The sequence below is a fragment of the Peromyscus maniculatus genome, chromosome 20 (assembly GCF_049852395.1).
Source record: "Peromyscus maniculatus bairdii isolate BWxNUB_F1_BW_parent chromosome 20, HU_Pman_BW_mat_3.1, whole genome shotgun sequence".
Classification (NCBI taxonomy): Eukaryota; Metazoa; Chordata; class Mammalia; order Rodentia; family Cricetidae; genus Peromyscus; species Peromyscus maniculatus.
Genome location: NC_134871.1, coordinates 69,294,023 through 69,304,784, shown reverse-complemented (window position 1 = coordinate 69,304,784; position 10,762 = coordinate 69,294,023). Strand labels below are relative to the sequence as shown.

Here is a 10,762-nt window from a genome sequence, read left to right as displayed (position 1 = left end):
GCTGCTCTTCCAGAGGACCTGAGTTCGATTCCCAGAGCTCACATGGAGCTGACAAAAGTCTGTAACCCAGTCCAAGAGAGGTCCTATTCCGGCTTCCGTGGACACCAGGCACACACATGGTACACAGACATATATGAAGGCAAAAATATACATAACATATAAGATAAAATGAAAGTAATAATTCTTCTTATTATATCTTCGTCCTGTGGACTCAAGGTCCTGAACTTCCTGCTCCAAAGGAAGCTCCCTGGGAACTTTTGGGCTGGGAAGAGTGTCTCCCGGCCTGTGGCAAAGGGGCTAGCATCTCTCAGAGAAAGGCTCGTTTCCTATCTCTCCTAATATAGGGACCTCTAGAAGGAGAGGGCCGGGGTGGAAACATTAGGGACCTGGGACTGTCTCTGGCATGTGGACTAGACTGACCACTTTTTATTTATTTATTTATTTATTTATTTATTTATTTCTTTATTTGTTTGTTTTTTGAGACAGGGTTTTTCTGTGTAGTTTTGGTGTCTCGTCCTGGATCTCACTCTGTAGACCAGGCTGGCCTCGAACTCACAGAGATCCACCTGGCTCTGCCTCCCGTGTGCTGGTATTAAATGCGTGCACCACTGCCGCCCAGCTAGACTGCCCACTTTTAAGATGTGGGAGAGAGAAAAGATTTATTGACAAATGAGCATTTGTTGAGTGTTTATTATATGCAAAACACTGTGTTAGACAAGACCAAAAGGGAAAGATGGTAAGAGACTGCCTTGCCTCCAAAGAGCTTACACTCTGCCTGAGAGGTGTGGTCTACATGCAGGACCACAGCCTAAAGACACAAACATCCAAGCAACTTGTGGACGTGTGAAGTCACTCTGCACAAGGAGGGAAATGCACTGTGACAGGTGATCAGCTACTTCCTGTCAGCCCAGAGCTGTGTGTCCCAGCTTGGGGACCTGGAAGTCTGTCTACCTGCTGTCCTGCATCTGTCTAGTTTGGGTGTGTCCGACCTCCACCTTCTTGACTGGGTGCTCTTCAAGGGCAGGAACCATCCATGAGTCCTTACATCATTTCCTCCTGACCCGGTCACCACCCTCTTCAAGGCTCTCCATCCACTACATGATAGGGACTTGGACCGGGCTGGCCCAGCCTAGCTGAGTGTTCTGGTTTCTGTCAGGGACTCTCAGGAAGAGCCTAGGGCTCACCTCAGTGGAAAGATACGGGGTTTTGTGTAAGACGGCTCTTGGGGTCCAAGTCTTGGCTCTGTTGGGTCTTATCCATGTGTCTTTGGGCCTCAGTTTCAGAATGAAACGGGAAAAGATGCATCTGCTCTGCCTGTCTCATGAGGCTGGAATGTTAAGGGAATTGTCTGGAAATAGTAAAGCCTTGCACGGCTGGGGGCTATGGCCCTTCCTGAACCCAACCAAAGGTTGCCATTGATCTGAGTTAACACATAGGAAGTGGTCAGCACTGGGCTGGGACACAGAGGAGCCCAATCACTCTTACTCCCCGATTCGTCCATCATTTAGGCTCCAGTCACGGGGAGGATGTGATTCAGGAAGTGGTTCAGATACATTCTTGACCTTTAAGAGGGGTGTGTTGGGAGTCAAGTCGGGTGGGGATGTGATGCCCTGATGCTTTGAACTTTCAGGGTAATGACCGAGAGGCAGCCCCAGAGATCTTCCTGGCAGCCGTGAGGTCAAGCGGCTGTCAGCAGCTGTTGGAGTGTGGGAGAGGGGTCCTCTCCACAGCCTGTGTGTCCATCGCAACTCTTCTTGCCTCCAGTGAGAAATTTGGTCAAGGAGACAGAAAGGTCACAGATTCAGAGACTTCGCTTGTGTCTGGTCACATGAATGGGGTGTTGGAGTTCGAGGCTGGTGTTGGGGACGGAGGCAATCAGAAGCCTTGAGAGTGTGGGGGTGACAGAAATCAGGGAGAAGGGGCTCAAGGTGTGAGCCTTAGACTAGTTAGCAGCTGCAGAGAGAGCGGAAGCGTGGCTGAGGGAGGAGGTGGAAGATTGCCAGCGTGCAGGCAATAAGGAAAGTCTCAGCGCCTGGACCAGGAAGGGGCCAGCAGCAAACCCAGCTCCTTCTGGCTGGACCTTGGGGCTCCAGGGCTCTCATTGGCTTTAACTACCAATTGTAAGAAGTAGAGAAAGTTCGAGGTCTGACCTCTTCATTCTGCCGTCGCCTCCTGGAGAGGGCAGCAATAGCGAAAGTGAGCCTACCACTGCGGTGAGGGTGGTGAGACTCACAGTTCACACAGCGTCTTATGTGCACCCTCTCACTTAATCCCACTTTAATCTCACTGGAGAGCCCTTGCCCTGCTCCGGGCATTTTAGAAACCTGGGTTCTAGACTCTGATCTGCCTCTGCCGGGTCCAGTCACTTCCTTTCTCTGACTCTGGGGAACAGCAGACTACAAGGTCGGCACACTGCAACTGCTGGGCTGTGGGAGCTGGAAGAGGGCGGAGCACAGCGCAGGGAGGAAGAAAAGAGGAAACGGAGGTTCCTGAGGAGGAGGGGCAGCCAGGGCCGGAGGGTGTTGCTGGGTTCCTGTGGTCGCATGCCTGAGCACCTTGCCCTGCCAACCATAGGCATGCCCGTGTGCCGGGCTCCAGGGCTCACTTGCGAAACAGAGTGTCTCCTTTCAAGCAGTGTCTTATTGCAAATCTCCCCCTCTCCCAGGACAAAAGCTGGGGCCCTCCGGAAGGTTTTTGTTTTCTTTGTCCAAGTGGAAGACTAATCTTTGGGTGTGTGTGGGCTCCCTGGGGAAGGGAGTCATACACACACTTATATGCCTGCCTCCCCTCTCCCCGTTGGAAAGTCTTCCCTCGGGGCAGAAAGAACGTCCTTGGATACCCAGCCCTCCCTTCTCCGGAGGTCAAGTCTAGGGGACTTGTTTTCTAGTCAACACACGTTCCTTCCAGCAATGAGTCCCGTCCAGTCTTTGGGCCGAGGATTGCTCCTTGGTGGAGCCTTCCCAGAGGGTCGAAGAAGAGGTTGGAAACCAGCCCCGCACCCCTTCCTGGACCTGACTTGCTAGGAGGACTCATCCTTAGCAGAGGAAGTGGATTTATTGCAGGTGCAGGAGAAGGCAGCCAAAGCGGGAATGAGAAGTCCTCGGCCCTGCATCACTATGGGCATCCAGGGTCACACTCAGGCACACACAACCCCGGCGCGAGAGGAGAGAAGCACGCGGGGCACTTTTTACACCCGAACAAAACCAGATACCAGCCACAGGCCCCCAAGGTGGTCTCTATGCAGGTCTCTATGCAGCCCAGCACCAGGTGCGGGCTCTCGGTCGCCCGCCCGCCCGCCTGCGCTCCCTCCCCACTGCCTTGGTCCCCCAAGTTCCTGGTTCCCTGCAAAGGGCGAGCCGGATGGTCGCTGGGGCCAAGACTTCGGGGTGGGGGTTCTGCCAGGCTCCCGGGAAGAGCCCCTTCTTGAGGCTCCCCGCGCTCGCGGGCGCTGGAGCAGCCGCTCTGCACTGGGGGCCGACGGCGGGCCAGGGGGAGGAAGGGGGCGGCCGTCGGCCGGCTGCGCGGCGATCCGCTGCGGTGCGGGGCGATGCGGGGCGCTCAGGCCTTGCTCCCGCGCGGCAGGCTCTGCGGAGAGTGGAGCTCCACCGACTGCCGCCGCCGCACCTCGCGTTCCTCCCAGTCGGTGTCGGGCTCCAGGCCCTTGAGCACCGCCAGGCGCTCCTGCAGGCTTTTGGCCGAGGGGAACAGCAGGTAGTTGTAGAGGAGGGAGCCGATGATGGCGCCCACCAGGGGTCCGATCCAGAAGACCTGGAGGGACGAGAGGAGAGGTTCCGGCACCGACTCACCCAGCCCGTGGACCCCCCCCCCCCCCCACCGGACACGCTGCTGTCCAGGCTGGGTAGGAACCGGCCCTCGGGTGCCTCTGATGTTGTGAAGACTGATGCAATAGCATGAGCCGCCAAGGGCGCATTGTTCGTGTCGGGGGCGAGTGGGTAAATTCTTAAGCCGGCTGCCTGGCTGTGAGTCCTGATTCCACCACTTGTGTGAACTTAGACAACTCACTTTCTCTGAGTCTGTTTCTTTTCCTTAAAAGAATGCTCACTTCCTAGAGATGGGGCAATTAAACGGGCTACGGTTTGCCAACCTCGGAGAAAAGGGCCCAGCACATACTAAGCACTATGGTTAAGCATGAATATCATTTACTGGGGGTCTGAATTCCAGGCCCTGTGCTATGGAGATAAACTCGCTTAATTTCCTCAAGAAAGCCAATAAAATACCCACTGTTATCTTCATTTATAGCAAGGGACAGGGGAAGACAGAATCTTTGGCCCAGCTCTGGAGGGTGGAACAAAGGTTTCTCAGGGCCTCAGGACAAGTGCTGAGGGATTGAGAAGTCCACCCACCCCTCCATCCCTCCGACCCCCACCCCACACAAATCTATTGTAGCCCCCTAGTGTCTCTCTGGGGTGATTTCTAGGAACGGGGAAGGCAGGGGTTTGTCCATTACCCAGTGGTCATCAAACTTGCCAGTGACGACTGCGGGAGCCAGGGAGCGGGCTGGGTTCATGGAGCAGCCAGTGAAGTAGATCTGTAGTGGGAAGTGAGCAGAGAGAACAGGACAGCACACCCTCATCCCCGTTCCAGTGCTTGGGACGCTCGGACTCAGCTTAAAGGGAACCCATGGAAGGTGGGGCCAGCGGCCACATCTTTCGTCCCAGCACTTAGGAGGCAGAGGCAGGCAATATCTCTGTGAGTTCAAGGGTAGCCTGGTCTACATACTGAGTTTCAGCACAGTCAAGGTTACATAGTGAGACCCAGTCTTAAAAAGAAAAAAAAAAAAAAAGCAGAACCGGGCAGTGGCGCACGCCTTTAATCCCAGCACTCAGGAGGCAGAGCCAGGCGGATCTCTGTGAGTTCGAGGCCAGCCTGGTCTACAGAGCAAGATCCAGGACAGGCAGGGCTACACAGAGAAACCCTGTCTCGAAAAACAAAACAAACAAAACAAAAAGTGTGTGTGTGGGAAACCTGTGGGTGATGAATTCCTGGGCTTGTATTTCTTGAGACTGGAGGGCTATCTGCTATTTAGAGGTGTCTGGGAGCCAGAGCTTCAGATTATGTGTCTTCCTTGGGCATTCTGTGTGACTGTCCCTCTGGAGAGTTGTATGTGTCTGTCTCTACAGTGTCCTGGGTGGATAGTTCTTCCGGGGACGTGTATGCTTTGGTTCTTGCAGGGTGGCTGGAACCTGTGGCCATGGCTTACCCCAAGGAGGTGGCCCAGGGTGACAGAGAAACCGATGGAGAGAGCGGGACTGCCCAGGTTGTCACTGCGTCGCTCGTCCGTGGAGGCGAAGATGCAGAGCACCAGCTGCATGGTCAGGAAGAGCTCCACCGTCACCGCCTGGCCTGCTGTCGCATTGTTGTGGAGCTGGAGAAAGAGAGGGGGGGGTGAGAGAGAGAGAGAGAGAGAGAGAGAGAGAGAATGAGTGGAGCGAAGCTGATAACACTGCCTGCCTCCTCTCTTTGCTCACCTGCTTTTGGCTCCATTGAGAAACCTACCCCTTCCACCTTACTATAATCTCTGCCCCTACTGGGTCCTGGCCCCAAGGCTGGGGACGGACCCGAACAGCCCGAGGGTGGGAGGTAGAGCCCAGAACCTAACAGATGAGGAGGCTGAGGTCTGTGAGAGGAAGGAGAGGCTGCAATTCAGATTTAGGGGAGGGGTCTGATTGCAGCAGGAAACTCCGGGACCTGGAACAGAATGGCCTGTGTCTCTAGGTCCCACTGATGCAATGGGATGCCGAGGAGATCACTCTTCCTGTGGTCCCACGGTCAAGGGACTTAGAGTCTGGTGGGTCACCTCTGCCTTCCCTTCTCTTCATTGCATTCAGACTTCCGTCCCCAGGGCTGCTCCCTGCACATCCTGTGGAGGCTGGGGGTGGGGGGCTTTTGAATGCTGAAGGTGGTCACTGCAGCCTCTGCTGTGGGGAAGCAGAGAACTTGGGGCTGAACTGAGAGGCCGTTTCATAACCTGGCCGCACCCAGCGCTGGATTTCTCCTGGGCTTTGTCATCCTGTCCCCACACCCTGCCCTCTGGGGCTGAGCACTTCACAGGGTGTACCGGTGACAATTCGCGACTCCCACTCTCCTTCTCTAGGTCCTGAGCTCCTAGCCTGGTGCTTCAAGGTCTTTCTAGGGTCTAGCCTCAACCTCTACTATGCTACAGCCTCCTAGAGACAGGAAAGAGGACTTGGGACTGCCACTTCTGATTTGCTGGGGGACTGTTTGCTTTGGCCTCAGTATCTCATTCTGCAAACGTGGATGATAAAACCAGTCCTGGAGGATTGGGGATGACGGGGTGAGCCTCTAACCCCACTCTTGTTGGCAATGGCTGTTTGAGGAGGATGGTCGAGATGTGCGTCTGATGTCACGTAGCCAGGGCTGTTTCTAGATGAAACTGTTTACTGCCTCCATGATTGGGCCCACTGAGTGCTGGATTGAAGCTATAGGGTGGGGAGACCTCAGAACTGAACTTACGGTGCTATATCAAGGCTAAGATAGCATGTGGCCTGGCATAGGGCAGATCTGCATCAGTGGCAACTTCCTGGGGTCCAAGCTGACCCTTGATGGCATCCTCAGAGAACACTGAGCAGCTTGGGTGGTCACTGGCCTCTAGCCTCAGGGCAAATGGCTGCTATGATGCCTTATTCCGGACAGGCAGGATTCCCTCTACCACTCAGGATGGGTCCATGCAGACGACCAGCCTGTGATGTTGACTGCGGGGTAGGCTGGGAAATGTTGGGGGACAAGGGCTGGCTGTTCCCCGGGGCCTTCCTGCTAGAGAAAGCCTGAGAGATGCTCTCAGGAAGTTCTCCTTAGACTCTAGCTGGATGTCGGCCTGCTGTAAAACAAACTCATTTAATTTTGGACACACTCCAAAATTAAATTTTATACACATTTAATAATGGACACACTCCATCTCTCACCTCGGCCCCTCCAGCCCTTTTGACTCTAGGTGCCCAGTCTCACTGTAGCTTTCATCTTGAGGAAGGGTGCTCCCTAACTGGCGAGCCTCTGCTCCTCTCACGAGGAAAGCCACTTCTTCAGATGAGCAGTGTGTGTGCAGGGCCGAGGGACTGAGGAGGGGGAGAAGGAGGCGCGGGGTTCTTGCTTTCCTGGTTTGGGGTAGGGGTGCGGAGTGCGGGTTGTGCTGAAGGGATCCCTAGATTCCTAAACCTGCACAGATTGGAGAGGAGAGGCACCATGGCTCCATCTTCTCTCAAGGTGCCCCAGGTGCGTGCTGTTCACCACCATAACATGAAGGCACCACCAGATGGCAAGCTCCAGGAGTCTCCCCTGCCGGCTCCTGTTAGGTTCTGGGAATTCTGGCACGAACAAACTCTAGAACATTTGATCGACTGCTTCCCTTCCCAAGTCTGTTTCGTGGTTTTCGAGACAAAGCCCAGACGATGCTTAGGACAACTGGTTGAGGGAGAGATTATGGGTTTTGTGGTTGAATCAGGGTTTGAGGATTTAGGGGCGCCCTGCCCCGTTGCCCGCCACCACCTTGAGCCTGCCCCTACCTTACAAAGCTGTCAGTGTCTGGCTCATGAGGAACTGTTCAGTCCTCACACAGTCTGCGCTATGGAGATTCCTCTTCCCTTCCTCTCTAGATCTTTGCAACTGCACTCGGAAGTTCCCGAGGCCCCAAGGGCCTGTTTGTCCGTACTAGGGTGCTGTCCGGCTACACTCTACCCTAGTCTTCCTCAGGAGTCCAACAGAAACCCAAGCCTGCTCTCCCTCGGTGGCGCTGGGTGGAAGGCCCCACAGGTGGCAGCCAGGATTCTGCTCCTGGTCACTGGGCGGCTCTCTCCTCAGCTCTCCTGAGGTAGCTGTGTTTCAAGTCATCGGCGGTTTCCCCTCTCAGCCTGGGCAACACATCTTATCCTGCACAAAGCTTCTCAGCGTCTGCCCCTCCAAGAAGGGGCAAAGCTCAGGCTACTCACAGCGTTGACAGCCAGGTCCCCGCGGATTTCTACCGGAGTAATCTCATGGAGGATTGCCGCCCCGGCCACAGCCCCCAGCAGCTGGGCAGCCACATAGAAAGCCGCTCGAAGGAAGGAGACATGGCAGCCCACGAGGCAGGCCACGGTCACAGCAGGGTTGATGTGGGCCCCGCTGACGTGGCCCAGAGCCTGAACCAAGGTGCCAATGCCCAGGCCAAAGGCCACGGCGATCTGGAGCACAGAGGGTGGGGAGCTGGCCCACTGGAGGGCTGAGCCAAGGCCGAAGAAAACGAAAAGGAGCGTGGCCAGGAACTCGGCCAGCACGGCCCGGGAGAAGGCTATGGATCGGAGTTCCCACATGCTGCTCAGCCTTCGGAGCCCCGGCCACGGGGGTGGCTTTTCCTCACCCTCTCTCTCTCTCTCTTTCTGTCCTCTCTTTCTCTGGGCCTCTGCGGAGGCTGCGCCTTGGGCACTTATAGGGCCTTTCTAGCCTGGATTTGGACACGTGGGGTAGAGGAGGTGTGTCTGCCCATACCACGCTCTCCCATGGTGGCCTAGCCCCCACCCCTGCCCCTTCCCACCCAATGGCCTATCGTACCATCTTGGCCTTCACAGCTGACTAATGTTCTCCTCATTAACGAATTCCAGATAAGGATTGACGTCCCCTGTTTTCCCTCAGTTACCCCAGGGAGCTGCCCCCGGGCCTCCCCGGCCCCCACAGTGACCCCCACCAGCACCAGTTCCTGCAGAGGAGACTGTGTCCACTGACCTTCTCCTTGACTGAGAGGCTGGTCAAGGAAGGGGCAATGCCTCATCCAAAACGGACTGCGAGGAACTGCCGGAGCTGCCCCTCCACGGGCTGGACGGTCTTCCTTCTAGAAGGGGATGGAAAACAACTGGATGGCCTGTGACAAATTTCCAAGGCAAAAAAAAAAAAAATCTCGGGCTTGCTTTCTGGCAGTTAATTGCCCATAAGTCATTACGCTTCACCTTCCCCCAGGAGCCCCGGCCAGAGAGTAACTCGAACTGCTTGGAGCCCAGGGTGGCTCAGTGACCCTGGGACCCTGGTCCTGCGTGGTGGCATCACCTGAGGAAGATGGGGGCTTCTGCTCAGCCGCCCTCACCCCTGTCTCTGGGATGGGATGTTTCTGGTCTGTCTCTATCAGTGAGACGCTGAAACGATCTGACGGAACAGAGAGCGCGTGAGTGCAGGGCCTGCCTCTCGGGAGGAACTCAGGTGCTGTCAGCCACTGGCAGTGCTGTTTGCATTTTGAGGCAAGAAGGTCCCCGAATTCAGAGTCTCTGAGGCTGCAGCAGACTCCATATACTAACCACCCTTCAGCTCAGGGCCACCCTCGCCACAAAAAGAAGGCATTGCTGTGGCATTTCCGTGGCATAGCCAGCCCTGAGGCCCAAGGAAGCCATGGTGCCTGCTAGTGACTCTTCAGTTTTGGTGCCACTCAGCTTGGTCAGGGTTCAGGTGAGGCCACCCTGCTGTCACAGCTGCTGTGACTGTTGAGGCCTAGAAGACAGGCCCACCCCAGGCCTCCTCCTTCTTTGGGGGATCCAAAGGCGTGTGGGCTCAATGCATCTAGTCTTCCTGGCCGGCTAGGAACAGAAATTTGGGAGGGACTCATGAGTGTCGAGTGGAGGGACTTATGCTACGGTTAAAGGGGGGAAACTGAGGCCGAGGGAGGGCCGGTTAGTTATCCAAGGTGTCCCAGAAGATTGGTGGCTGAGCTGGGCTGAGAACCTAGTATGAAGCGAATTCCATGACGCCCTCCACCGCCGAGGCCTGCTCTGAGCCCGGGTCTCCTCACCTGGACGATGGTGGCAGTGGTGTTTCCCCCCACAGATTTGTTTTCAGAATGTAGCAAGGTGTGCAACAAACATGCATGCACATATGTAACACATGCACACATGTACACATGCATGCGCGCGCGCACACGCACGCACGCACGCACGCACACACACACCCCACACATGACCTGTCACTCCTGCTGGTAGGGAGGAAGATGAGAACGAGGAGGAAGAACCCACAGAGGAGGCTGACACGGGCAAGCTCTAGGAGAACTGGGAGCCTCACAGGGCTTGGGCCTCAGCCAGCGCTTGCACAAGGTGCCTGCTCCCCAGGTGCTCCCTGCTCCCCGACTCAAGGCTCTCCAGAGAAAGTCAGAGGTGAGGGCGGTAGAGCCCCGTTTTGAGAAGAGCACCTGTGACTCAGTTTCTTCCTTAGCATGCCCAGACTTGGCGCACCAAAAGGGTGGAGGACCCCAGCCAGAAAACGTATCTTGACGATATATGCCGTCTTGGATGTACTTTATCCCTCTATACCTTCAGTTTCTGCCTATCTCAGGCCTCCCAGAAAACCCTCAGGCCTTAGATGACTGAAGTTGTGGCAGTGACCCCTAACCCACCCTTGACCATTGCCCGTGTGAGCCACATCCCCTTCTGGTCTACACCTTACTTGTGATCCTGAGAGCAGCATTCACTGGTTCTGATCCGAGACAGCACGGCCCGTGACCAGCCCAGTGTCCTGATAGACGTCTACCATGCCATCTGCTAATGTGTGGCCCATGGAACCTCACCACAAATTTGTGCGGGTTTTGCTACATATCCATATTTCCACGGGGCTAGGGGTGTGGCTCCGTGGGAGAGCCTAGCACATGTGAAGCCCTGAGTTCCATTTCCCACGCTGAAACAACAAGACACCATGGTACCTGTCTGTGGGTCTCCTTTCACAGACTGGAACACGAAGCCCATAGGGACTGTGACTTTCTGGGGCTGTCAGAATATTC

The 10,762-nt window shown here is 55.7% G+C and overlaps 1 protein-coding gene across 2 annotated transcripts; it reads right to left on the bottom strand.

Annotated features, from left to right (window-relative positions):
* Positions 1-610: 610 nt before the first annotated feature.
* Positions 611-8,435, bottom strand: LOC102920595 (aquaporin-2). 2 transcript variants are annotated; one of them, XM_076556745.1, is made up of 4 exons: positions 7,965-8,435; positions 5,222-5,386; positions 4,489-4,549; positions 611-3,768 (listed from the first exon to the last, which is right to left on the bottom strand). In XM_076556745.1, exons 1-4 carry the CDS (start codon positions 8,322-8,324, stop codon positions 3,188-3,190), a joined length of 1,167 nt encoding a protein of 388 aa, XP_076412860.1. In that variant the 5' UTR covers positions 8,325-8,435; the 3' UTR covers positions 611-3,187. The 2 variants fall into 2 exon arrangements, with proteins under 2 accessions (XP_076412860.1, XP_076412861.1); XM_076556746.1 differs by having other exon boundaries at positions 3,519-3,768; positions 4,469-4,549; positions 7,965-8,433.
* Positions 8,436-10,762: the final 2,327 nt, after the last annotated feature.